Source organism: Gekko japonicus, unplaced genomic scaffold (assembly GCF_001447785.1).
Source record: "Gekko japonicus isolate JY-2015 unplaced genomic scaffold, Gekko_japonicus_V1.1 scaffold734, whole genome shotgun sequence".
Lineage (NCBI taxonomy): Eukaryota > Metazoa > Chordata > Lepidosauria > Squamata > Gekkonidae > Gekko > Gekko japonicus.
The window spans coordinates 294,832-321,513 of record NW_015174295.1 but is presented as its reverse complement, the minus strand read 5'-3'; the positions used below and the strand labels follow the sequence as shown (position 1 = coordinate 321,513).

The following is a 26,682-nucleotide window of genomic DNA, read 5'->3' as shown; positions in this document are numbered from 1 at the left end:
GAAAGAAAGAAAGAAAGAAAGAAAGAAAGAAAGAAAGAAAGAAAGAAAGAAAGAAAGAAAGAAAACCGCTCAGTGGAGATGTGGGGATGCCAGCCTCCAGGTGGGGCCTGGGGATCCCCCGGAATTACCCCTCATCGCCAGACTCCAGAGATGAGCCCCCCCTGGAGAAAATGGCTGCTTTGGAAGATTGATTCTCTGAGCAGCTTTGGGTCCCCATCAGGAAGAAAAACGGAGTATAGATCTATAGATAAATAAATATAAGAGCACCAAGTTTTCAAGAAGAAAGTGGGGAGGGATGTATAGTCTACCTTTCTCACTGGAACTGAAGCAGATTGCAATTTTTTAAAAAAAATACAATAGAGGAAAAAATATACAACATACCGTCGACCATGCAAAAAATAGACTTCAAAGGGTTTTTTTAAATGCAGTACAAGATATTAATAGAAACAGTGCAATAAATCAGAAGCCCGCTGCCTTTATGAAAGCCCCCTCATGACCCATTCAATCTACTACAGCAGAGGTGTCAAGCATGTGGCCCGGGGGCCGGACCAGGCCCCCGGAGGGCTTCTATCAGGCACGCAGTGGAACTGGCTGTCTTCTGCTTCTTCTTCCAGTTCTTCTTCTGCTGCTGCTGCGTCATCGTAGGTTTGCAGCTTACAGATACACCCCTGAACAGCCATACTCAAGATTGCAGCAGCACAGACATTTTGATGCAATAATTCGGAGCAAGAGGTGTCACTTATCAGACACTGCTAAATAAACAAAATATTGCAAGAGTGTTAATGTTTTAAGCATGTTTTTATTTTAAGTTAAAAAACAAAACCCTTTGTTGTGTCGTTTATAAAGTTTATATCTCCGCTACCTGGCATTACATTTTATCACACACATGGCCCGGCCCGGCAAGGTCTCATTTATGTCAGATCCAGGGACCGGAACAGTGAAGAACAAGCCAAGCCAGTCCTTGGGCCAGTCAGCTAGGGTTGCCAGCCTCCTGGTGGTGTCTGGAGAACTCCTGGGATTACAACTGAACTCCAGGCAACAACGATCAGTCCACCTGGAGACAAAAGGCCGCTCTGGAAGGTGGACTCTACGGCCTTGTGCCCCACTGACGTCCCTCCCCAAACTTTGCTCTCCTCAGGCTCCACCCCCCCCAAACCTCCAGGAATTTCTCAGCCTGGAGCTGGCAGCCCTACCCCTCACCCACTTTTCAGTCTAGCCTACCTCACAGGGTGGGTGTTGTGAGGATCTAACAGAGGAGGGAAGAATGAGGTTGTAAAAATGCTTTGGGGGTGTAGTGTAAACACAGATTTAATAACAATGCTTTGAGTAGGGCTTCCAACTCCACGTTGGGGGTGACTGCTTTGGAGGGGGAGCTCCAATATTCCCTCTAAGCCGAGTCAGTGTGAGCCGGCTCACAGTTTTTTAGCCTCTGGCTCACACATTTTCGTCTTTGCTCGCGAAGGAGGGCTCCAGAGCAAACTTGATTTATGCAGCGGCCAAATCGCCCGCTCACAACTTTGATGCCAGCGGCTCACAAAGTAGGCTTTCTGCTCCCAAGACGCCACAGCTTAGAGGGGCCATTGTGACCAGTGTTCCCTCTAAGCTGAGTCAGTGTGAGCCAGCTCACAGTTTTTTAGCCTCCGGCTCACACATTTTCGTCTTCGCTCGGGAAGGAGGGCTCCAGAGCAAATTTGATTTATGCAGTACCCAAATCGCCCGCTCACAACTTTGATGCCAGCGGCTCACAAACAGTGTTCCCCCTAAGCTGAGTTAGTGTGAGCTAGCTCACAGCTTTTTAGCCTCCGGCTCACACATTTTCATCTCCGCTGAGGAAGGAGGGCTCCAGAGCAAAATAATCTATGCAGCAGCCAAATCGCTCGCTCACAACTTTATTGCCAGTAGCTCACAAAGTAGAATTTTTGCTCACAAGACCCCACAGCTTAGAAGGAACAACAAAGTAGGATTTCTGCTCCCGAGATGCCAGAGCTTAGAGGGAGCATGGACTCGAGGTCCCTCCCCCGGCTCCATCCCCCAAATCTCCAGGTATTTCCCGACCCAGAGCTGGCAACCCCAGAGTCTGCTGGGATGTGCTCGGCATCTAGGGGCCTACATTTGCATGAGGATGTCTGGGGGTAGGGCTCGTTCCGGCTGGCTGTCAACCGCCCTGGAGTCGAGGGATGCCTGTCGCCCACTTCGAAACTTAATGGCCCGTCGACTATAATTCTTCTGTAGCGACACATTAAATCTTCGCCACTCTGTTGAGAAGCTGCCTCCCTTCCAAGCCGCCAGTCCAGAATGGGGAGTTATTTAGGTCACAGCCAATGTGTGCGTTTTAACTCCGCGAACTCTATTTCTTCAGTAATTAGAGGTGAGAACCATGCTGATCGTAGGCAATCAAGTGATTTCCCCTAGCTTCTCTATCCCAAATCGGGCGCCTTCCCATTTTTATGGATGCTCTGTTTCACATCGGAAGCTGGGGAGGGAATGGGAGAACTCCCTCCTGGCCATTATGGGAAGACAGTAAATATCCTTTTCAGCCTTAATTCAACAGTTCTGCAGCTCCATTTGCATAGTAAATTTTGCCGGCATTAAGAACGCCGTTTGCTTCGAAGACTTGGGGAGAGGGGACGCATCAAAGACCCCCACTTTCCCCCCATAAGTGCAAGAACTCTGCAGAAGGAACCTCAAAGGCACTTTGTGCGTCGTAAGGAGTGATTCACACAACGGTGGCAGAGTTTGCACAGAAGTTAACATGGAAGAGTTTGCACAGGAAGTTGGCAACATGAGAGCAGGTCGTAATGCTCTAGAAAGCATTAAATCGGGACGACTGCAGTTGAATCCATGTTGGAGCCTTTAGACCAGGGGGGTCGAACTCATTTGTTATGAGGGCCAGATCTGACAGAAATGAGACCTTGTTGGGGCGGGCCATGTGTGTCATAGAATGTAATGCCAGGTAGCGGAGATATAAACTTTATAAAGGACACAAACCCGAAGACTTATTTTTTTTACTTAAAATAAAAACATGCTTAAAACATTAGCTCTGTAAGCTGCAAACCTACTTTTGATTTATTGACATTCACCGCAGAAATCTCATGCTCAGAGTTCTGAGTCTAGGACCCAGGTTAAAACATGAAATGGCTGAGCGATTGAGAGTGTCTGGCGAAGCAAGCGATGATGCAGCAGCAGCAGCAGAACTGGAAGCAGGAGATGGCCAGCTCTACTGCGGGCCTGATGGAAGCCCTCCGGGGGCCTGATCTGGCCCCCGGGCCGCATGTTTGACACCCCAGCGTTAGACATTACATTCGCCATATACCTGGAATCCCACTCCCACCTCCCCACTCTTGTCCCACTTCCTAATTTTACTTATTTATTTAAGTATTTATACTCCACTTTTCTACTTCAGCAGCTGACTGTATCATTCTCCTCCTCACAACAACCCTGTGAGGTAGTTTAGGCTGAGAAAGAGCGACTGGCGCAAAATCACCCAGTGAACTCCCACGACAGAGTGCGCATTTGAACCTGGGTCTCCCAGACTGTATGCTCTGATGCTCTCTAACTGCTGCACCACACTGGCTCCAATACTTCGCAGGACGGAAGCGGCAAATCTGAGCACCACTGGGTGATATCTCAGACCCATCACCCTCTTCTCAGCCTACCCTTAAGGGTGGTTGTTGTGAGAAGAAAATGGAGGCGGGGAGAACAAAGTTGCAGGCCACTTTGGCTTCCTGTTGGCGAGGTGTTAAATAAACTAAATAAATTAATACATATGGATCGATAGAAATGCAGTGCAGTGTTGCCTCTAAAATGAGTTAGTGTGAGCTAGCTCACGGCTTTTTAGCCTCCGGCTCACACATTTTTGTCTTCGCTCAGGAAGGAGGGCTTCAGAGCAAACTGATTTATGCAGTAGCCAAACTGCTCACTCACATCTTTAAGGCCAGTAGCTCACAAAGTAGAATTTGTGCTCACAAGACTCTACAGCTTAGAGGGAGCATTGCAGTTTACCTGCAAATTCACATTCTGGCTGGGGGTGGCGCATACCTGAAGAACCTGGTGCCACTCAGGGCTTTTTTTGTAGAAAAAGCCCAGCAGGAACTCATTAGCATAATAGGCCACACCCAACAACAGAAACTCATTAGCATATCCAGCCACACCCCTGACAGCATAGCTCATTAGCATATTAGGCCACACCCCCACATTACCAGAAGTATGGTCATCCAGACACACCCACCTTTTGCTTCTTATTCTGTTTACCTTGTTTGTTGTGAAAACCCAGGGCTTTTTTTGTAGCAGGAACTTCTTTGCATGTTAGGCCACACACGCCTAATGTCGCCAGTCCTAATGAGTTTCTGCTGTTTGGTGTGGCCTGTTATGCTAATGAGTTCCTGCTGGGCACGGCCAACTTGGGAGCCAGCCGGAACTCCGTCCCTGTGCGTTCCTGCCCCAAAATAGCCCTGATGCTACTATTAACGACAAATACTGAGTTGGCTAGAAGAACTCCTACAGCACCCAGCATGTGTAGTGGTTAGAGCATCAGACTAGGCTCTAGGAGATCTGGGTTCGAATCCTCGCTCTGATGCAGAAGCTCTGCGGGTAACCTTGGGCCTGTCACGTTCCCTCAGCCTAACTGAGTCACGGGGCTGTTTTTGAGAGGACAACAGGGAGAATGTTGTAAGCTGCTTCGGGGGCCCACTGCGGAGAAAAGCAGGGTACAAATCAATAAATAGAATCATTCCGATGGGGACAATGGCCAAAGCAGCCAGTTCCATCCCTCGATTAATCCGGTGGCGGGTTTGGACGAGCAGCGGCAGCGCTCCATAAGAATGTTGGACACACATTTAAAACTCACCGTTTTCTTAAGGGCAGCTGGGGGGGGGGGGGGGGGGTGTTACTGGAAGGTCTTATGCCAGACTTGGCCCTTAGAAGGCTAAACGAAAAGGAAATGCGGAGAAGAACTCGATGGTGCTGACCTCCGCAGCCCTCGATATTTATCACCGAAGTTGCACAGTGTCATGGCAACGGTGAAAGAAAACAAATCATATATTTCTTTCTCTGCACGAGCCAAAGCGGAAAAAGACTTCATTTTTTGTGCCCTACTTTCTTTCGGGAGAAGGGAAAGGGATAACGCTGAAGCACAACCGACTCCGCCTGCAGACTTTTCACGGACAGCTCCCTGAACACAGAGAACCATTTGCTCAGAAGATGTGCATGCCGCCTCGCCAGACCTGCTCAAGTAGGGATACCAACTCCGTGTTGGGAAATTCCTGGACATTTGGAGGTGGAGGAGGGACCATACCCCCCCCCCCAAGCAGCCAGTTTCTCCAGGGCAACCCAACGGCTTGACACAGTTCCGCACTTTGCCTGCCAGAAAATATACTGGTGTGACAAGGTCTTAAAGTCGTGACCTGAACCATCAGCTCCCCCCCCCCTTTCTTAATTTTGTAACATCTGGCCCGATGAAGAGTTCTGATGAACTCGAAAACTTACACACAATTGTGTGTCGTTTTGGTTGGTCCTTCAAAAAAAAAAGTATTGTATGGACTGTGTTCACAACTAGAAAACAATACAATAAGTTCAAGCAAATGTTAAAAAAACAAAAAAACAAATCATACCAACAATTTTAAAAGTCCATAAAACAATCGAAGCCATCGACTTAAATAAATCAAACCAAGACAATACAGACAGTCAAGGAAAGAGCCAATAAAAGCAAGCTAGGGCCTGAAAGCGCTTCCCCTCCCCACAACAGACACCCTGGGAGGCAGGCGGGGCTGAGAGAGCTCTTTCGAGGACTGCCCTTGAGAGAACAGCTCTGAAAGAACCTGCAACTGACCCAAGGTCACCCAGCAGCTGCATGTGGAGGAGTGGGGAATCAAACCCGGTTCTCCCAGATTAGAGTCCACGTACCTCACCGCTACACCAAGCAGTGATAAAACTGTCTTTAGAGCAGGCCTGAAAGAGAAGGAATCCCATTAGTTTAAGAAAGGTTTTGGCCTGGTGCCTAAAGGGACGTAAAGGAGGGGTCAGCTAAGCTCAAGGGGGTGGGGGTTCAGGTGCCACCGCTAAAGAGGCCCTGCACGTGGTCACCACTGACCTTGATGCTGCTGGTCGGGGCAAAACAACTCGACCTGGGAAGAAGATCTTAAACTGGTTCGCTGAACAATCTGGGAGGAGGTGGTCCTTCTTCCTAGCCGCATCGGACAGACATTTATTCTGGCCTGGGCCAGTCACAAGCAGTGTTCCCTCTAAGCTGAGTTAGTGTGAGCTCGCTCACAGTTTCTTAGCCTCCTGCTCACACATTTTTGTCTCAGCTCAGGAAGGTTGGCTCCAGAGCAAACTGGTTTACGCAGCAGCCAAATCGCTCGCTCACAACTTTCATGCCAGCGGCTCACAAAGTAGAGTTATTTGCTCACCAGACTCCACAGCTTAGAGGGAGCATTGGTCACCAAGTCCTCTCAGAGCTGTCCTCTCAAGGGCAGTTCTCTCAGAGCTCTCTCAGCGCCGCCCACCTCCCAGGGTGTCTGCTGTGGGAAAAGAGGAAGGTGACTGTAAGCTGCTCTGAGACTCCTTTGGGTAGTGAAGGACGGGGTGTAAATCCAACCTCTTCTCCTCTCTTCTTCCTTTTGGCCCAATGTTTTTTTAATCGTTGTTTTTATATGTGCTTTAGCTCTGGCCTCCCCTCCTGGGTCTAAGCCGAGCTCTTACAAGTCCTCTGGGGAAAGGAACCAGCAGATATGGGCAATCGACCCCATTCGTGTGGAGGGGATGGTTGTAACTTGCTTCAGGAGAACAACAACAACAAAACAAACTGTTGATAAGGTTGCCATTCATAGGGCTGGAAGTTTCCCCCTGGCCACTGGTAAAGGATGGGAGAGAAGCAGGGGTCATTTCGTAGAAAAAGAGGTGCAGGAGCTCATTAGCATAACTCATTAGCATAACTTATTTGCATATGCCCCCTGACATCACCGGAAGTGTGTCAGAAGGCGACACCCACCGCTCAGGCTCCACTGGATTCTTTTGGATGGCTAGCTATTGGGGGGAGGGGCAGAATGTGCAGATCTGCCCTCACAGAGGAGGGAGAGCTTGTACCTGAATAAAACTTGGTCTTAAAGGTGCCAATAGACTGTTTCGGACTGTTTTGGCTCTGCAGCTTACCTGGCTGCTTCTTGCTCTGACTGAGGGCTGCTGAGAGCAGGGGGCGGGGCTTGTTGCATGTGCCCGCCCCCTGGGCTCTTTACTGCCGGAGCTCCGCTCCTGTGCGGTCCTGCAGGAAATGACCCCTGGAGAGAAGGGCTGCCAGATCCAGGTTGGGAAACTCCTGGAGATTTGGGGATGGAGCCTGGGGAGGACGGGGACCTCAGAGGGGTACACCCTCCAGAGCATCCCTTTTCTCCAGGGGAACGGATCTCTGTAGTCTGGAGACGAGCAACAATTTTGGGGTCCCGCCTGGAGGCTGGCATCCCTAGTTGCCAACTGCAGCTTGGCAAATTCCTAGAGATTTGGAGGCAGTGCTTGGGGAGGGGAGGAAGCAGGGACATAATTCCATAGAGTCCACCCTGCGGAGCTGCTGTTTCCTCCGGGGGAACGGGTCTCTTTCGTCTGGAGATCGCTTGTTAATTCTGGGGGAACTCCAGGCCCCAGCTGGAGGTTGGCAAGCTCCTAAACCAGCTCTGCTCACAGGGCATGACAGGTAGCCCTAGATGACCCCCTTGGTGCCGACGGCTATGCTTGCGTGAGCTCCTCTGCTAGCTCCGCATAATACGTCCTCCTGGGAGTGAAAGCCTGCCAAGAACTCCGAGCGACGTCAAAAAACAAGAATGTGTCCTGCCGACCTCACGGGTGGGCCATGCAGTCCTCTGACGCGGGATGGCTTTATTTACCGTAGTACATTTTTATCCCACCCCGTCTCCGAGGAGTTCAGGGTGACGTGCGCAGGTCCTCCCCTCCTTCTTTTTATCCTTGCAACAAACACCCCGGGAGGCTCAGAGAAGAATGAGCGGCCCAAAAGCCAGCCGAGGAAATTTCACAGCAAGAAGGGATTTGACCTGAGGCCTTCCCGGATCCAACGCTGTCACTCAGAGGTGTCGAACACATTTTTTGTTATGAGGGCCAGATCTGACATAACTGTCACTTTGCCGGGCCGGGCCACGTGTGCCATGAAATGTAACGCCAGGTCCCGGAGGGCACGAGGGTGTGGCCTAATATGCTAATGAGCCATGCTCTCAGGGGTGTGGCCTATTATGCTAATGAGTTCTTGCTGGGCTTTTTCTATTAAAAAAACCCTGGCGGCAAGAATACTCTACACTAATTATTGGAGAAGAAACGAAGAGAAACTCAAGAGAAGAAACAAAGAGAAACTCAAGAGAAGAACTTGTAAACAAAATTTTGGAAACTGCTGAAATGGACAAACTAACTTTAATCTTAAAGGGACAACCCGAGGAAATGTCTGAAAACACTTGGTCAAGATTTTATAAATGGACGGAAGGATACAACAAATAAAACAACAGACATAAGACACCTTTTTTTTAGGATCTATAAAACTCTATGTATTTGCAAAAGAAATATACAGTGATACAAGGTGAAATACACAAATTAATGTTTGGCTAAAGTATGAGATTGTAAGTAAGGAACTTTTAAGGGGGTAATAGATACCCTCATTTTATGTTATGTTTGTCTTGGAAAAATAAAAAATTACACACTAAAAAAAAAGCCCATGGGCTAAAAAAGGGGCACGGAGGAATACCCACATGGGCGGACTGGAGAGCCAGCGGTGCAGCACTGGGCAGACACGCCTACACTGCTTGTCTGCTGCAGGTGAGGTTGTTCTGCCGTGCCGAAGCCACAATTGGAGTGGCTCCACCCAACCTCCTCCCCGAGCAGTCTTCTGTTCCCTCCCTTGCTCCAGTCGCTTGCAGGCTGCATAAGAGCCCTGGATGGGCCGGTTCTGGCCCCCGGGCCTCATGTTTGACGCCCCAGCTCTAATTGCTACACCACACTGAAGAGAAGAAGAAAAGAAGAGCTTGGATTTATACCCCACCCTTCACTACCCAAAGGAGTCTCAGAGCAGCTTGCAAACTCCTTTCCCTTCCCCTCCCCACAACAGACACCCTGTGAGGGAGGTGGGGCTGAGAGAGCTCTTGAGAGAGAACTGCTCTTGAGAGAACAGCTCTGAGAGAACGTGTGACTGACCCGAGGTCACCCCAGCAGCTGCATGAGGAGGAGTGGGGAATCAAACCCGGTTCTCCCAGATGAGAGTCCGCGCACTTAACCACTACACCAACCTGGCTCTCACTGGTAAAACAAAGGCATCGGATGCAATGAAGCCCTTCCCACCCATATCTGACTCCAGCACATTTTGAACAACACATTTTGAAGCTGCCGTTGGTCCATCAAGGTCGGTCTCCAGGGTCTCAGAGTCTTTCACATCACTTCCTACCTGATCCTTCTAATTGGGGGTGTCGGGGATTGAACCTGGGACCTTCTGCATACCAAGCCACTGAGTCACGGTCCCTCTGTCGCTAATACTCAGGGGTTCTATGCCAAGCGTGGGACATGAAGTCCGTTGGGAAGGTACCCAGCAGACCCAGGCAACTGACCCAATGGATGGGAAGGAAAAGATCTGGGCAAAAACGAAAAGGCAGGAATGAGAACAGTTGTCAACCTCCAGTCGGTGGCTGGAGATCGCCTGCTATTACAACTGATCTCTAGGTGACAGAGATCAGTTCCCCTGGAGAAAATGGCCGCTTTGAAGGGTGGACTCTGTGGCATCGAAGTCCCTCCCCTTCCCACACCTCGCCCTCCACAGGCTCCACCCCCAAAATCTCCAGGTCTTTCCCAACCCAGAGTTGGCAACTGTCCACACAGATACGCACCGATCCGTTAGGCTTGACCGGTGTCACGATTGGCGTTTCCCACCTTGCATGTGAGACTGGCTCCAACACTCCCTGTGCGATGAGATGGTCAGGCTCCTCATCAATCCGTGGCCTCGTGGAAAACGCCACCCGACGTGCCTTCAGGCAGACTGGCACGACGTTTGGATTGAGATCGAAGGAGACATTCAGTACATACAGACTGATAACTACCAGACCATTTTGCATCAGCTTTGAGAATGACAGGAGTACTCCGTCCATGAATGTTAGCTGCACATCCATACAACTATTAAGAAAGCTGCCCCCCTTTTCGGAAGACTTCATGCAAGGAGAAGCGGGTTTATAATTCTAGAATCTCCCGTTGGGGCTTGACTTTTAAAACACTGATGCAAAATTGTCTGGTAGTTATCAATCTGTATGTACTGAATGTTATTGCTTATTGCATGTAATGAATATTTATACCTGACTAGGATGAAATAAGGACACACTATGCACTTTACTAAATGATGACCATAAATAGAACACATTAGTTTGTTAAAAGGTTTTTGCAGTGTATATTTATTTGTTACTAGACCTACCCCAGGCTCCATCTCCAAATCCCCAGGGTTTTCCTAGCTTGGATCTGGCAATTCTACCCACCCGTCCCCAGGCGGTGGCCAATGGTGACCCGGCAACCCTGTCCACCTCCCAAATATCCAGGAATTTCCCAACCCAAAGCTGGCAACCCTAGCTAAAGCTTCCGTCTCCCCAAAAGGAAGCCGAGAGCCAAGAGAGACTTGGAGCGGCCCAAAGGGAGGCCGGTTATCCCGCGAAAGGCCTCACTCTTGTCCCCACGTTCAGCCATTTCCATTCATTAGAGTTTTGTAAAAGGGGACGACACACACCCCCGCCCCCCAAAGATGTCAATTTTGATCTGGGGTGTTAGTGACGGATGGATGGAGTGAGGCTTTCGGGCCTCTTAATTGGGCCCGTTGGCCGAAGCGCCACAAACACTTTTGACATGACATGTTCTAATAGCCGGGCAGCGCAGGTGGCAGGCTTCCTGGCAGCGCCGCGCGACTGAGCAGACGGCTTTGGGCCTTGCAGTCATTAACCCTAATGGTCTCCGCGCGTCACCTAGCAACCCCTCTAAGTGGCCGGGGCCTTTAACAGACGGACCCAGAAACCTGCGCAGATCAAGTGGTTCTGGAGCAGACCGGATTTCTTTATAGACATGGATCTCATTAGGGCTTCGTTGATAATCATCAACATGGGGTTTTCCCTTGATGGTTTTTTTAAAAAACACACTTTTTATTGCTTTTCTTCCTACACATTACAAAAGCTATACCCTACAAAACTAAAACTACAGAGAGAGTAACAAGAACCTTTGATAGACTAATCAAATGCTTAAAGTATATGTCTACATGCTAAAAATGTCATTCAGTTCTTTAAAATCTAATAAAAGTGTTCAGAAAGAAAGAACATGGAGGCATTTTTTATATTACATCACATCTGGTTGAGAATATAAGTAAGTTAAATGTCAACATAGGTAATCTCAGATATCCACTTAAATTTCTTCTTACCTTTGGCTTTCTTCTGCTTTGGGTAGGGGAGATTTACTTTAAAAGTTTTAGGGGCCGCAGCTCCTAAATCCGAATCCGAGTCAAAGATTTCACCCAAAGATACGGAAGTAGCTGTAGAAGATGAACTATCCGTATCGGATTTCTGTTGTTCGCTGTTTTGGGGGTAGTTTGGTTTGGGGTAGTGGTTTGGTGTAGTGTAGTTTGGGGTAGTGGTTAAGTGCGCGGACTCTAATCTGGGAGGACCAGGTTTGATTCCCCACTCCTCCACTTGCAGCTGCTGGATGACCTTGGGCAAGCCGTGGTTCTGATAAGAGCTGTCCTTAAAAAAGAGCCGTTTCTTGTCAGAGCTCTCTCAGCCCCACCTGCCTCACAGGGTGTCTGTTGTGTGGAGGGGAAGGGAAAGGAGTTTGTAAGCCGCTCTGAGACTCCTTTGGGTAGTGAAGGGCGGGGTATAAATCAATCTCTTCTTCTTCGCTGTTTTTCCCTTGATGGTTTTGAGTTGGGGTGGGGAACCTGAGGTCGGAGGACAGCACATGGCCGCTAAGGGGGGCTTTCCCACCCCATAGAAATCTGTTGCCACAGTCAAACAGTAACCAGAGGACTTATTCACATTTCCACATAAATGGCCAGTAAGTAATTCACTCATGAGGACATTCAGCTAAGGACATAATAAGAGGAAGAGCTGCCGATGGACGCTTTAGGGATCCCCAGCTTTTTTTGAGCCCGTGGGCACCTTTGGAACTCTGACGCGGCACACAAAATGGCTGCCGCAGGAGGCTGGCCCAGTCAGTCACAAAATGGCCTCCACGGCTTATCATCAGCCGCACGAAGATTCTTGGGCTGTGGTGGCAGCTGCTGCCGAAGCGACACTTAAAAACATTCGCACAGCCGATCAGAAGGCATGCTGGGAAGAAGCCCCACTCACTTTCTAAAAACAATTTGTGGGCACCACGTTGGGGACCCATTGGAGATCATTGGCCTATTCCTTGTTACTGACATTTTTAAACTCTGGCTTTGTTTTTGTTGCGCCTCTTCCTCTCCACTATTTTTGTTTGTTTGTTTGTTTGTGTGATGAACTTTACATGTAAAGCTGCCGGATCACACCACCGATAGGGAGGCTGATAGCAGCTTGTATTACACATGCAAACAGGGATGTTAATCCCTCGTTAAGTAATCCGAAATTAATGACAGATCCATTTTGCTGGAGCAAGCTCCCCCCTCTGTTGCAAAAGAAACTGGGGAGATAGGGATCTCGGCACAGCTTTTGGGAGAGCCGGCCAAAGTGGTTTCCCACCTTACTGGAATCTGACGCTTTGAAACCTGTTATCTCCATCGCTGCCAAACTCATCGAAATGGCGTGATTAGTCACACCCGGTTGATTATTTTCAAATGACACCCTTTAATAATCCGACATGAACTTGGCCTGTTCTTCCCGTCTCCCCGGAGAAACAGAAAGATTATTCTCTTTCATCTTCACAACAGTCTTGCGGGGTAGGAGCCCAAAGACATCCAGCAAGTTTCCGTTACTGTTGCCTACTGTGGACGGGGAAATACTTGGGGTAGAGTCTAGGGAAGCTAAGGTTTGGAGAACGAAGGGGCCTCAGAGGTGTATAATGCCATAGAGCTCCCCCTCCAAAGTAGCCATGTCCTCCAGGAGAACCGTAGTCTGGAGGTCAGTTGTTAATCCAGGGAGAGCTCCGGGACCCACCTGGAGCCTGGCAACCCTAGCCTCCAGCAGGTTGGGGATCCGAATCCTGGTTTCCCTCTGCCGATTGCGACCACGACACACAGGTTCTCATGAACGGGCATTAGGAAGGATGTGAAAAGAGGTCAGATGAATTTGATTAGGTTGTCATTGCAGCAGCGGCAAAGGAGATTAATTCTCAAGCAAGAGTGAGTAGAATTCAGAGCCTGGAAGGGATCTGGTTTGCTTGGACGAGGAACTATATATTCGGGGTGGGAGTGGAGAACTTCAGCCTTTCCCTTTAAATACATATTATGCCCAACGAACGACTGCGTCAGTGAAGCAAAGGTTTGAGTCAAGTGACACCTTTAAGACCAACAAAATTTTATTCTAGGTAAATAATAATAATAATGCTTTCGATTTATTGATCGCTCTTTCCCACATACCTGCGGGCTCAGAGTGATTTACAGTTACTCTTGAGACAGTTGGACTAACAGTATTTGTGGGGATAGGGAAGACAAACATACAGCATTAATTACACACACATTACAGCTGGCCGGGCTTCATCTGCGGGCTGGGTCAGTAAAAGCTTTCGAAAGCATGCATGCACGCAGGGCTATTTTTGGGCAGGAACGCACAGGAACGGAGTTCCGGCTGGTTCCTGAGTTGGCCACGCCCAGCAAGAACTCATTAGCATAATAGGCCACACCCAACTGCAGAAACTCATTAGGATTGGCTACATTAGGGGTGTGGCCTAACAGGAGTTCCTGCTACAAAAAAAGCTCTGGTTTTTGACAACAAACAAGGTAAACAGAATAAGAAGCAAAAGATGGGTGTGGCTGGATGACCACACTTCTGGTAACATGGGGGTGCGGCCTAATATGCTAATGAGTGGTGCTGTCGGGGGTGTGGCCCAATATGCTAATGAGTTTCTGCTGTTGGGTGTGGCCTATTATGCTAATGAGTTCCTGCTGGACTTTTTCTACCAAAAAAGCCCTGCATGCACGCAAAAAAGGCTTATAGCCAGAATTAAACTTTGTTGGTCTTAAAGGTTCCTGACTGGACTCAAACTTTGTTCCGCTCCTTCAGACCAACACGGCGACCCACCTGAATTGGAGGCTGTAAATAAGGTACTTCCACAGCCCTCGTTCTTCAGCTTCTCAGGACAATATTTCCCCGCCGCTTACCTGCTGTGCGAATGCTCCTGACTCTAGGGTTTCGCCTCTTGCTAACACAAAATGGCTGCCTCTTGGTCAAGTTCAGGGCTCTTTTTGTAGCAGGGACTCCTTTGCATGTTAGGCCACACACCCCCAAATCCTCCAAGAGCTTACGGAGCTCTTCTTACGGGGGCTACTGTAAGCTCTTGGAGGATTGGCTACATCAGGGGTGTGTGGCCTAATATGCAAAGGAGTCCCTGCTACAAAAAGAGCCCACACACACACACACAAAAACCCCACAACACCCTGCGTTCATCCTATTGCACAGGCCTGATTCTGAACTGCCAAACAAAATGGAACCTCTATTTCTATATGGCACTGTTTCATGGAGGGCTTTGCTAGTCATGGAATTTCTGCAAGAGAGTCTCTCTTGCAGAAGTTTCGTGGTCAGTCTTTTCAGTCAGACTTTATTTATTTATTTATTTATTTATTTATTTGATTTATATACCGCCCTAACCCCCCACCATGGGGGTCTCTGGGCGGTTTTCGTCCCCTCCCGCCTCCCTGATAAAGAAGGAAGACTGGCAGGCCCAATCGGTGGCTTCTTATGGATCCACTGACCAATCAGGGACTCAGAGGGAGCCCCTAAGGAGGGCTCCCTGCCCAATGAACCGGTGTGGATGGGCCTGGCTTAAAGGGGTGGGGCTTGTTTGTTTTCTTGCAATGCTGAGTCAAGCAAGCAAAGACTAGGAGAGAGAGAGAGATGGACTCAGCTGGCAGCTTGCCACCTGATGGTGCCAACAGGCCCGTGAGGGAAAATATCCTGTTCCTTTAATAGAGGTTTATTGTGTACAAATGGGCAATTGAAGCTTTTCAGGGCTTGGAGGTAAATAAAATCAAGGCTTGGAGGGAAATAACATTGGTAAATAACATCCCATTAAGCCTCTGTAGGTAATTTTTCTTCTTACCCCCAGCAGTTGGCAAGTCTAGGTACTGCCACCCCCCGTATTGTCCTCTGTGGACAGTAAGGAGGTGGGCAAAGGGCAGACTGAGTCAGCAGGGCACGGCCCCATTTGCCCTAACAGACCAGCGCCGCTGGTAGTGACAGATTTTATAATTTAGAGAATTCCCTTATATTTGAAAATGGGACTTAAGGAACAGGCAATTTGAGGACTTGCTCTAAGCTCACCTGGCCCTAGTTGGTTCTGGGAGGGGTGTCACAGGAGATACCACATAAGCTTAGAAAGACAGGATCTCACTAAGTATATTGTTTATTAACAGTTTCCCCCGCCCCATTACTAACTGCAGTCTAACAGGGTAATGATCTCCTACACTTGGGTTTTTAGTTTAGTGTGGGTTACTTTTCTTTCTCCTTAGTTGTAGCTCCCCTTCCCTTTTTTTTCTTCTTTGTAGTCTATGTAGTATTATAAAAAATAAAAAAATCCCCTTCGGGGGTCTTTAAAAAAAAAGGAAATTGGAGATACCAGCCTCCAGGTGGGGCCTGAGGATCCCCCGGAATTACAGCACCTCTCCAGACTACAGCGATCAGTTCCTCTGGATAAAATGGCTGCTTTGGAGGGTGGAATCTATGGCATTAAACCCCTCTGAGGTCCCTGTCCTCCCCAGGCTCCACCCCCAAATCTCCAGGAGTTTCCGAAACTGGATCTGAGAATCCTTAACCCCCCCGCATCCTCCACTGGTAGCTGGGAGTGCCAACCCTAGGTGGACGCCAAAAGTTTGTATGTAAGTTCTCTTTGGTCATCCCAAGAGTGTTTCCGGACCCCAAAATTAGACCCCAAAGGCCTAACCAGACCTCCAATTGTCTTATCTATTTATATATTTTATAGGCAGCAGTAAAAGCAGTTTGCCCTCTAAGACTTTGGAGGGAAACAGTCGGCAGGCTTCACAACCGCAAGAGCAGACCACACATTAAATACCGACGGCTTCCTTCATCCCGGGCAGTTCCTCTTTAGCACGACATAATTAATATCGATTTGAAAGACAGCCTTCCCGAGGGAGCCCAAACAAATGCTACGGGGCGCTGATAAAAGAAACAATCTGGATATCAGATGGCCGTCTCGGCTCACGCTGCAACCTCAGTGAATATCTGAATGTCTGGATTTTTCTTCTACGCTCACACCTAACCCTTGGCTTTGAAAGGGAACTCCTGCGTGAAAGAAGGAAGAGATTGATGTCACTTCGGGTGATTCCACACTAGACCTTAAATCCTGCTTCAACCTTGTCCCCGAACTTACACTCTACACTACACTCGAGTTCAACCCGGTTCTCCCAGATTAGAGTCCGCGCACTCAACCACGACACCAAACTGGCTCTCTCGAGTTCACCCCTGTAATTATCTCAGGGTATTTTTTTTGTTTCCACATTACATTGAGGTCACCCCGGTTTGGCCCCACACTTGTCCCGGGATAAACGGAAGCTGTTACAACCAGGGATAAATGCAAGGCATTGTGTCGCGAGTTGAACTCTGATAAAACCAGGGACAGATCCCAGTGTGGAAAGAACCTTCGAGGTACTCGTCTGTAAGGTTCTTTCCGCACTTGGATCTCATCCCTGGTTTTTTCAGAGTTCAACTCGCGACACAATGCCTTGCATTTATCCCTGGTTATAACAGCATTTGTTTATCCTGGGACAAGTGTGGGGCCAAACCGGGTTGACCTCAATGTAATGTGGAAACATAAAAAAATACCCTGAGATAATTACAGGGGTGAACTCGAGAGAGCCAGTTTGGTGTCGTGGTTGAGTGCGCGGACTCTAATCTGGGAGAACTGGGTTTGATTCCCCACTCCTCCACTTGCAGCCAGCTGGATGACCTTGGGCCAGCCATAGTTGTGACAAGAGCTGTTCTTGAAAAAGAGCCGTTTCTACCTTTTAATAAATTCAAATGCAAAATTAAAATTTTGCACAGCTGGCAGGAAAGCAGACTGGCAGAGCATTAAAGGGCCCCAAATTTAGCCAGAACGGGGGCAGATCAGGTTTGCTCTGGGTTAATACAGCTAAACCCTAATCCCACGGGAGACAAAGTTCTTCTCTTTAAACGATGCCGACCAATTCTGCCGGACGATTCAGAGAGAAAGAAGAAAAGCACCTCAGGAAGCTTAAGAATAAATCTGTAATACTTTTTTTTTGTGTGTGTGAAAAAAATAAAAATAATACTGAGTTCACCCTGAGGCACAGGAAGCAATAATCAGATGATCTCAGCTCCAGAAATATTCCGCTGCCGGGGCTATGCCAGGTTGGAGAGTTTGTGTGGAAAAGGGGGGAGAAAAACTTCTGAAAGGCTCCAAGGATCCGTCATCACTTCTAGAGACCTCTAAATATGACAATTCATTTTGCGCGGCAGGATATTGTATTGGAAAGCAAGACCAGCCCGGCCTCTTCCACCACTTCGTGTCCAGTCCTCCATTAAGTCTGTTTTACCTGTTTCAAACGGGGCTGCTTCGGTCCCGGAGAAATCTCTGCAGATTTCCTCTTGGACCCAGGAGCTCATTCTTTGCTCTCTGCATTGTAGGACCGACATTCCCAGATAGCGACAAGGCAGAAGATACTCCTGTTGGCTTTTCAGCTGCTTCCTTCGTCAACAAAAGAAGAGTCCTGGGGTGATTCTGCATCGAGCGTTCGCTCCACACTTTCTCAGCATTGGCCCAATCTGCATCTAGCATTTGCTCCACTGTTTTACCAAACCCACACTGGAACAGGAAACCACACTCAAATACTCCAGGCCAACGGCATACCGACTGCAGAAGCACCCCTGAATGGCCATAAGCGGCCATAAATCTATGCAGACAGGGACCATAAGACCTGAGAGATCAAACAAGGTGAAAGTGTGGACACTGCCATAAAATCTGCCCCAAAATAGCCCTCCCCTTGACTACTGGGGAGGGGATAGGGTTGACAGGCCCTCCCTGGCCACTGGTGGGGTGGGGGGGTAGGGTTGCCAGATCCAAGGATTGAGTAGACGCGGGGGAAATCGGGCGAAGCTGCAGGGCAAAATGCGGCTGCGCGGCACATGATGTGACATTGACACGTAGGATCGGGGCAAAGGGAAGAGCGAGTGCGGAGCAGCAGCTTGTGGGAAATCGGTACTAGAGATTTGGGGATGGAGCCAGGGGAGGACAGGGGACCTCAGCGGGGCACAATGCCACGGAGTCCATCCTCCAAAGCAGCCATTTTCTCCAGGGGAACTGATCTCTGCAGTCTGGAGATGAGCTGCAATTCCGGGGGGTTCCCATGTCCCACCTGGAGGGTGGCATCCCTCGGAGGGGAGCGTCAAGGTCCCATTCGGGCATTGCTGCCCAGCAGGCCAGTGTTCCCGGCACCCAGTGAGACAGCTCGAGGGCCGAACAGGACACACACACACACCCCGGGGCTATATTTGCCTCCCCAGCCCATCACTTCCTGGAGTCTGTCTTCCAGCCTAGTTTGAATGAGACGGAAAGAGCCAAGCAGGTGCCTCGGGGCACAGCGTGGATCTCAGAGCAAATACCCAACTAGGCCGACAAGCGTTAGTTGATTACTGAGTGTGATTAACCAATTAATAGGTTGATTACAGAGTAAATAAGCAGCCCTGGTTAATTGGAGCTGCCAACCCACTGGGGGGTCTTCCACAACCGATGTGTCACAACTGACGTGTTCTTTGACGTCCCTGTTCTAGGGCTTGCCAGGTCTGGTACGGGAAATCCCTGGAGATTCGGAGGCGGTGCCGTTGGAGGACGGGAATTTGGGGAGGGACTTCACCCAAAATCTATTTTATATCATGCAGCCTGGCATTTTCTCCAGGGGAACTGAACTCTGTCATCTCAACATCCCTTTTAGTTCCGGGAGAACTCCAGATCCCACTTGGAAGTTGGCAACTCCTCATTTTACAAGCAATGATGCTTGGGTCAAATCCACACAAACCGATTATCTTTCCGTAGGAGCACCTTAAAGACGGACAACATTTGTGGCAGGGGAGGAGCTTTCGGGAGGCACGGCTCACTCCTTCAGATACCTGCTGCCACAAATGTGGCTCGTCTTTCAGGTGCTCCTGGACTCTTGCTCCGTTCTACTGTTCTAGACAGACTAACATGGCTACCCATCTTGATTATTTTTTGTTTCCTTTAACCAGGGGTCATTTCTTAGAAAAAGAGGTACAGGAGCTCATTAGCATAGCTCATTAGCATAACTCATTTGCATATGCCACACCTCCTGACATCACAGGAAGTGTGTCAGAAGGCAACACCCACCGCTCAGGCTCCACTGGACTGTTTTGGATTGCTAGCTATTGGGGGGTGGGGGGGGACGTGCGGATCTGTCCTCGCAGAGGAGGGAGAGCTTGTACCTGAATAAAACTTGGTCTTAAAGGTGCCACTGGACTGTTTTGGATTGCTAGCTATTGGGGGGGGGGAACGTGCAGATCTGTCCTCACAGAGGAGGGAGAGCTTGTACCTGAATAAAACTTGGTCTTAAAGGTGCCACGGGACTGTTTTGGACTGGGGGGCCGGGGGGGGATCTCTGCAGCTTACCTGGCTGCTTCTTGCTCTGACTGAGGGCTTCTGGGAGCAAGGGGCGGGGCTTATTGCATGTGCCCGCCCCCTGGGCTCTTTACTGCCAGAGCTCCGCTCCTGTGCGCTCCTGCAGGAAATGACCCCTGCCTTTAACATTCTCCACCATGGCGGTGTCTTTGACAGCTACCCCTCTGCCTCACTCTGTTTTTCCAGGGCTGATGACTGGGGTGAAGGTGGTGAAGAAGAAACCTCAAAAGCAAGAGACGGGGAAGGACTGAAGGCCAGCTAAACACTAAAGTCTGGCCTGGACACACAGAGTTTGGGACGGGCGCCTCAGCGCTTGTGCCGCAGACCGGGATGCAAATGTTGTGCTTATGCTGCCATCTTGTGGGGAGGATTGCTCATGGCCGCTACCGGCAGCCTGGGATACTCTGGCTTTCCTTGCATAGGTTCAGTTGTGCGTCAGATTGGACAAAAGAGCTTCCATGTTTCCTTAATGGCTGTGGATTCTTTCCTGAGTGGGCAGTTCCCTTGTGGGAATGGAACGGAGGTCTCCGAGCAGGGATTGTGACTGATTTGTCGGCGTAAGAACAAAGTTTTGAGTCCAGTGACACCTTTAAAACCAACAAAGTTGGCTCCCAATATTAGACTACTTAACGACACAAGATGAAATAACTAGTATAATAAATCAACCACATTTATGGTGACAACATAAGGATTGTGTAGCTTAGTATCTCTTTCTCCTCTCTCCTGATTTGTTTTCCTCTTTCTCTCTCTTATTTTCCCCCTTCCCCTCTATATTATCAAGTATACCTCTGCTCCACTGACAATAGCTATGGCTCAATTTTGTAATTGTCATACCAGTTAATGTTACATTCTTAAGCCACTGTGTTTCATATTTATCTTTCAATAAAACGTTAATTAACGAAAACCAACAAAGTTGAATTCTGGGTATTAGATGATAGGCAAAGGTAAAGGTTTCCCTGGCTCGAAAGCCAGTTGGATAGGACTCTAGGGATGCGGTGCTCATCTCCGTTTCCAAGCCGAAGAGCCAGCGCTGTCCGAAGACGTTTCTGTGGTCATGTGGCTGGCATGACTAAATGCCAAGGCGCACGGAACGCTGTTACCTTCCCACCAAAGCGGTACCTATTTATCTACTTGCAATTTCTTGCTTTCAAACTGCTCGGTTGGCAGGAACTGGGGCCAGAGACGGGAGCTCACTCCGCCACGCGGCACTTGGGTCTCGAACTGCTGAACTACAGGCCTTCTGGTCTGCAGCTCAGTGTCTTAACCACTTGATTAGTTTTTTTGAAATTAATTTTTATTTGGTTTTACGATACATAAACAATTTTGTGCAAGCAATTCAGTTAAAATGTCAAATTGGTATACACCACCTTCGTAAACAGTATTCAGATATCATACAATCTACTATCTATTTTTCTGAAAATAAGGCATTAAAGTATCAATAAGTCAGTGTTAACTAAAGCCCATTTTTCACATAACAGCTTTCCTGCATCTATTTTCTCTAGGAGTGGATACCATTTGTCTAATGGATCTAGGATTGTAGTCTCTAGAGATGATCTATCTGTGTATACTGTGAATTTTTCTAGAGTAAAGCAATCCCAAATTTTCCCGTACCACTGGGCTATTGAAGGGGGGTCCCTATTCTTCCATTGCTGTGCTATGGTTGCTTTAGCTGCCGTTAAGAGAACCAGAATCAGATCTTTGCGGATATTTGGTATCTGATCATCTTCCCATAAGTTTAGTAAAATTATAAGCGGATCAAAGGGTACTGTTATGCCTGTGAAATGTTGTATGGATTGTAATATTTGATTACAGAAGTTTCGGATGTGTAGTCTTAACCACTTGATACCCAGAATTAAACTTTGTCAGTCTTAAAGGTGCCACGGGACTCAAACTTTGTTCTATGGCTTCAGACCAACACGGCTACCCACCTGAATCTATTGCCTGCTTAAGTCATCTCCCACCCTTTCTTTCCTTGCACTGTTTTTTCGGTCCTAGACCCACTGCGTTGTTTGGTTTTTAACATATTTTGTAGTCAACTTTGCGTCTCAGTAAGAAAGGCAGGCTATAGGCGAGGATGATGATAATCAGATGTTTGGGATTAGAATGGAGAAACAGCGGGACGGGAGACAGAACCTTCCTCGCAGGGCTCAGAAATCAATCTATGTATTTGCTCCGACAAAGGGAGGCAGTGGCAAACTGAGGGATTTCAGACAGACGATATATTCCGGAAGAGGAACGGTTCCCAAACGGTTTCTGGTCTGTCATTTCAGACAGAACCGTTTTAGAACCGGTTCCCTACCGGAATATATTTGTAATTTCAGACACAAACGCTTTTGTCCCATTTAGGAAACGGGGCTGAAGCGTCTTTTTGTAGCAGGTACTCATTTGCATATTAAGCGACACACCCCTAATGTAGCCAATCCTCCAAGAGCTTACAGTAGCTTCCGTAAGAAGAGCTCTGTAAGCTCCTGTAGGATTGTCTACATTAGAGGTGTGTGGCCTTATATGCAAAGGAGACCCTGTTACAAAAAGAGCCCTACCGGGTGACCACTTTCAAGTAGTCTCCAGTTTCCTCTCCCGGTTCCGATGCACTTTTTCCCGCCGTTTTTCGCCCACGTGGGTGATCTCCGGCTTTTTTGGGGGGGAACATTCGCTTTATAGCGCTATAACAGTATAACGCTATAATGGAACAGCATTATATCAACCCCATTGGAATGCCTGGAGTGTTTTGTCATAGTGCTATAGTGCTATAAAGCAAACATAAAAAAAAAAAAAGCTGGAGATCGCCCGCACGGGCAAAAATTGGCGGGGGAAAAGCGGTGCAGTCTGAAATCGCAAACCACTTTAGATCCAGCTCTTTACCGGAAGGGGAAAGCCATGTGTGAAATGGCAGCCCTATACCAGTTTACTCCACAACGGATCAAAAATGGCTTCAAAACGGGTTAAAAAGGGGAATATGTAATTCCTCTCTGTCTCTGCTTCTCACTTGCCTTGAAAGCTCCTTGCTAGGGTATCCAGAAGTTGGTGATGACTTGATAGCACATGTACATACATAAGCAAGGGATTAATAAGAACACTATTCAGGACTCCGATAGCCAGAGATGAAAATTTGTACTGGGGAGGCAGACCTTTCCCCAATCAAGCTGTTTAGGGCCAAATTATTCCTAGGCCTGGTATCATCAGAGACAGAGGAAAGTAACAAGGAGGCTGTACAGTCCAAGGACAAAAGCCCCCCACACGGGGTTCCCAGTTCCCACTGTCTTTGTAGCAGCATTTTGGAGCCCTAACATTGTGATCTCACGGAAAAAAATAGTACCATGCTCATTTTCTGCACACAGGTTTTCTGATATCCAAAGTTAAATTCTGCACACAGGCATTAGAGCCCTGCTGGACCAGACCAGTGGTCCATCTAGTCCAGCCTCCTGTCTCACACAGTGGCCAAACAGTTCCTCTGGAGGGCCAGCAACAGGGCATGGAGGCCGAGGCCTTCCCCTGATAAGAATGTCAGAAGAGACCTGCTGGATCAGACCAGCGGTCCATCTAGTCCACCATCCCGTCTCACACAGTGGCCAACCAGTTCCCCTGGAGGGCCAACAAGAGGGCATGGAGACCGAGGCCTTCCCATGATAAGAACGTCAGAAGAGCCCTGCTGGATCAGACCAGTGGTCCATCTAGTCCACCATCCCGTCTCACACAGTAGCCAAACAGTTCCTCTGGAAGGCTAACAACAGGGCAGAGAGGCAGAGGCCTTCCCCTGATAAGAACACCAGAAGAGCCCTGCTGGATCAGACCAGTGAAGGTCTATCTAGTCCAGCATCCTGTCTCACACCATGGCCAACCAGTTCCTCTGGAGGGCCAACAACAGGGCATAGAGGCTGAGGCCTTCCCCTGATAAGAACATCAGAAGAGCCCTGCTGGATCAGACCAGTGAAGGTCTATCTAGTCCAGTATCCCGCCTCAAACAGTGGCCAACCAGTTCCTCTGGAGGGCCAACAACAGGGCACAAAGGCCAAGGCCTTCCTTTGGTGTTGCCTCCTAGCTCTGGGACTCAGAGGCTTAGTGCCTGTGAACATGGAGGATAGGAACATAGTTTCATAGGGTAGCCATGTTGGTGTTCAGTAGAACAGCTAGCTTGCAGTCCAGTGAACACTTTAGAGACTGGCAAGATTTTTCCAGGTATGAGGTTTCAAGAATCAAAGGTTCCCTTCGTCAGAGTGGAAGTTTGGAATGGCACTTTGAATACCACACGGGTCTGAGGTCCAGGTCCGTTTCTGGATTCAGAATGCCTTTCACTCCCGTCAGATTCAGTAACAATGGACAATCCTTTCCTATGATTTTCGCTGCCGGAATGTGAAATGAAAACAAACCGGATGCCAGAGAGAAGGGTGGGAGGGGACAGAAGAGAAGCATACAGCCCTGAAGGAGCTTCCAAAGAACAGAAGACCAACTTTCCAAGTATAAGCAGAAGAAAGTTTCAGCTGAGTTTTGATGAGCAAGCAAAGTTTAATGAAATCACGTCATTCCAAAGACAGGATCCTGACGTGTCTTCGTGGAAGCCAGAGTTATGGTAACAAAGCAGGGAAAAGTTGCTCTGGAAAATGTTATGTTTGCACAAATACCAGTTTGTGAACTTTCCTTAGGAGAATCTAATGATCTCGTCACGAAAAAACGGAACTTTTGACATACCGTTTGCCTGAATTTTGGTGGTGCACAGCAAGGACTGGTGAAGTTTTTATGCTCGTACAGACGTGAACCAGCATGGTGTAGAGCTTAGAATGCCAGATTAGTATCTCTGAGACCCAAGTTCAAATCATCACTCTGACACGGAAGCTTGCTGGGTGACCTTGGGACAGTCACACTCTCGCAGCCTAACCTACCTCACAGGGCTGTTATGAGGATAAAATGTAGGACAGAGAACTATATAAGGCACTTTGGGTCCCCACTGGGTGACGCGTTTTAAATAAATAAAAAAAGACTGGAACAGCATTCTAAGCCAGCAAATGACAAGTCCTAGCAAATCCTTTCAAGAGAAACAATTTACCACTCTCAAAAAAAGTTAGCAGACGCTCACTTAAAAAAAATATTTTTAATTATTAAACACCAAAATCAATGTTTCCTGGGCAGGGCAACTTCACACCAGTCGCTCAGAGACCATTCGTAGTCACAGCTCTTAATGGAGAGAAACAAATTCCAGTATTTGCATAACAAATAACTCCCCTAAAACCCTCCTCTCCTCTGAACGTAAGAGCCCTGCTGGATCAGACCCGTGAAGGTCCATCTAGTCCAGCATCCTTTCACACAGCAAGCCAGCCAGTCCCTCTGGAGGTCCAACAGCAGAGCATGGAAGCCAAGGCCTTCCCCTGAGGTTGCCTTCTGGCACTGGGACTCAGAGGTAGACTGCTTCTGAACATGGAGGTTCCCTTTAGTCAACGTGGCTAGGGGCTACTGATAGGCCTCTGATAAATCTATCTAGTCCCCTTTTAAATCCATCTATGCCAGTGGCCATCAGTACATACTCTCTGGCAGTGAATTCCATATTTTAATCACTTGTTGTGTAAAGAAGTATTTCCATTTGTCCATCCTCAACCTATGGCCCATCAGCTTTGTTGGATGCCCTGGAGTTTGAAAGAGGCCCTTCTTCGGGCCAGCTTCAGTTTCATGGTCCCCAGCTCCAGTATCAGTGACAATGACAGCTGTTCAGTGGTGGAGTTTGCTCTCTCTCTCTCTCTAGATCCCGTGATGTTGTCTGCATGACACATGGTTGAACAGTCCTGGCCTTTTGCCATATAATAGTTTCTTACATAATTAAACGAACAAGTGAGCGACACGCGATTCGACAAGGAGAGGGGCCACGGCTCCGTGGCAGAGCATCTGCTTGGCACGCAGAAGGTCCCAGGTTCAACTCCTGGCAACTCCAGCTGAAAGGACCAGGCAGGAGATTATATGAAAGACCTCATGATCTGACTCAGTATAAGGCTGCTTCGTTTCTGTTCATCAGCCACTCCTCTGTGGCGCCTCTGGAGGGGCCCCAGTTATTGAACTTTGCTTATCAAGTGAGTGGAAGCATCCTTTGCAGGGGGGTGAAATAAAGGATCTGTACAGCTAAGCAAAAAAACCCTTTGCTGCGTCAATGGCCAAAGAAGAGGGATTGTTCTGTATTGTCGGCCCTTTTCGCTTTCAGCCGACCCGAACTGTTTGTTTGTTTGTTTTGCAGCTAGAAATTTCCACCCTGTGCGAGAGGCTGCCCGTAGAGCAATGCGAAAATTCTGGGAAGGCGAATTTGTTCCGAATGCTCGGGTAAACCTCCAGCAATCAGGGAGGTCTCTGTCCAACAGAGCGGCGCATGAGGAAGAGGGTGCAGGTAAGAAAGAAAGACAGCTTTTCTAACTAGCAGGGAAATCAGCAGTATTTCACTGTATTTCTCAGGACAGGGCACAGATGTGTCATTAAGAATGTTCTCATTAACTACAGACACTTCTTTGGGTCTGAACGTGTACCCTTGGCACTGTTGTTTTCATAGCTTTTCTGTTTATAGTGTCAGGGACAGCGGCCTCGCGCACGGAAAGCAAGCAGGTGACGTTTTTCCTAGCAACAACAAACTTCTTAAATTCCTGTATGGCACCTTCGCCTTCTATTGAATGTATATAAAGTATTTATGACACTGAATGTTAAATCAGTATAAGGGTTCCTAATTTTTCTTTAAAAAATTGTACACTGTTACTTGTTGAAATATTCACTGTTATTTGATACATGCTTTATACTGAATTGAAAAATTTATAAAGAGTTACAGAAAGAAAGAAAGAAAGAAAGAAAGAAAGAAAGAAAGAAAGAAAGAAAGAAAGAAAGGAAGGAAGGAAGGAAGGAAGGAAGGAAGGAAGGAAGGAA

At 48.2% G+C, this 26,682-nt stretch overlaps 1 protein-coding gene across 1 annotated transcript in view; it reads left to right on the top strand.

The window, feature by feature from the left end:
• Nucleotides 1-26,682, top strand: part of LCTL (lactase like) — a 74,560-nt gene that overhangs the window by 32,114 nt on the left and 15,764 nt on the right. Inside the window, exons 3-4 of the mRNA XM_015424068.1 lie at nucleotides 25,796-25,850; nucleotides 26,012-26,094. Of these exons, the coding sequence (XP_015279554.1) occupies nucleotides 25,796-25,850; nucleotides 26,012-26,094 (138 nt within the window). The remainder of the gene's footprint in view (nucleotides 1-25,795; nucleotides 25,851-26,011; nucleotides 26,095-26,682) is intronic.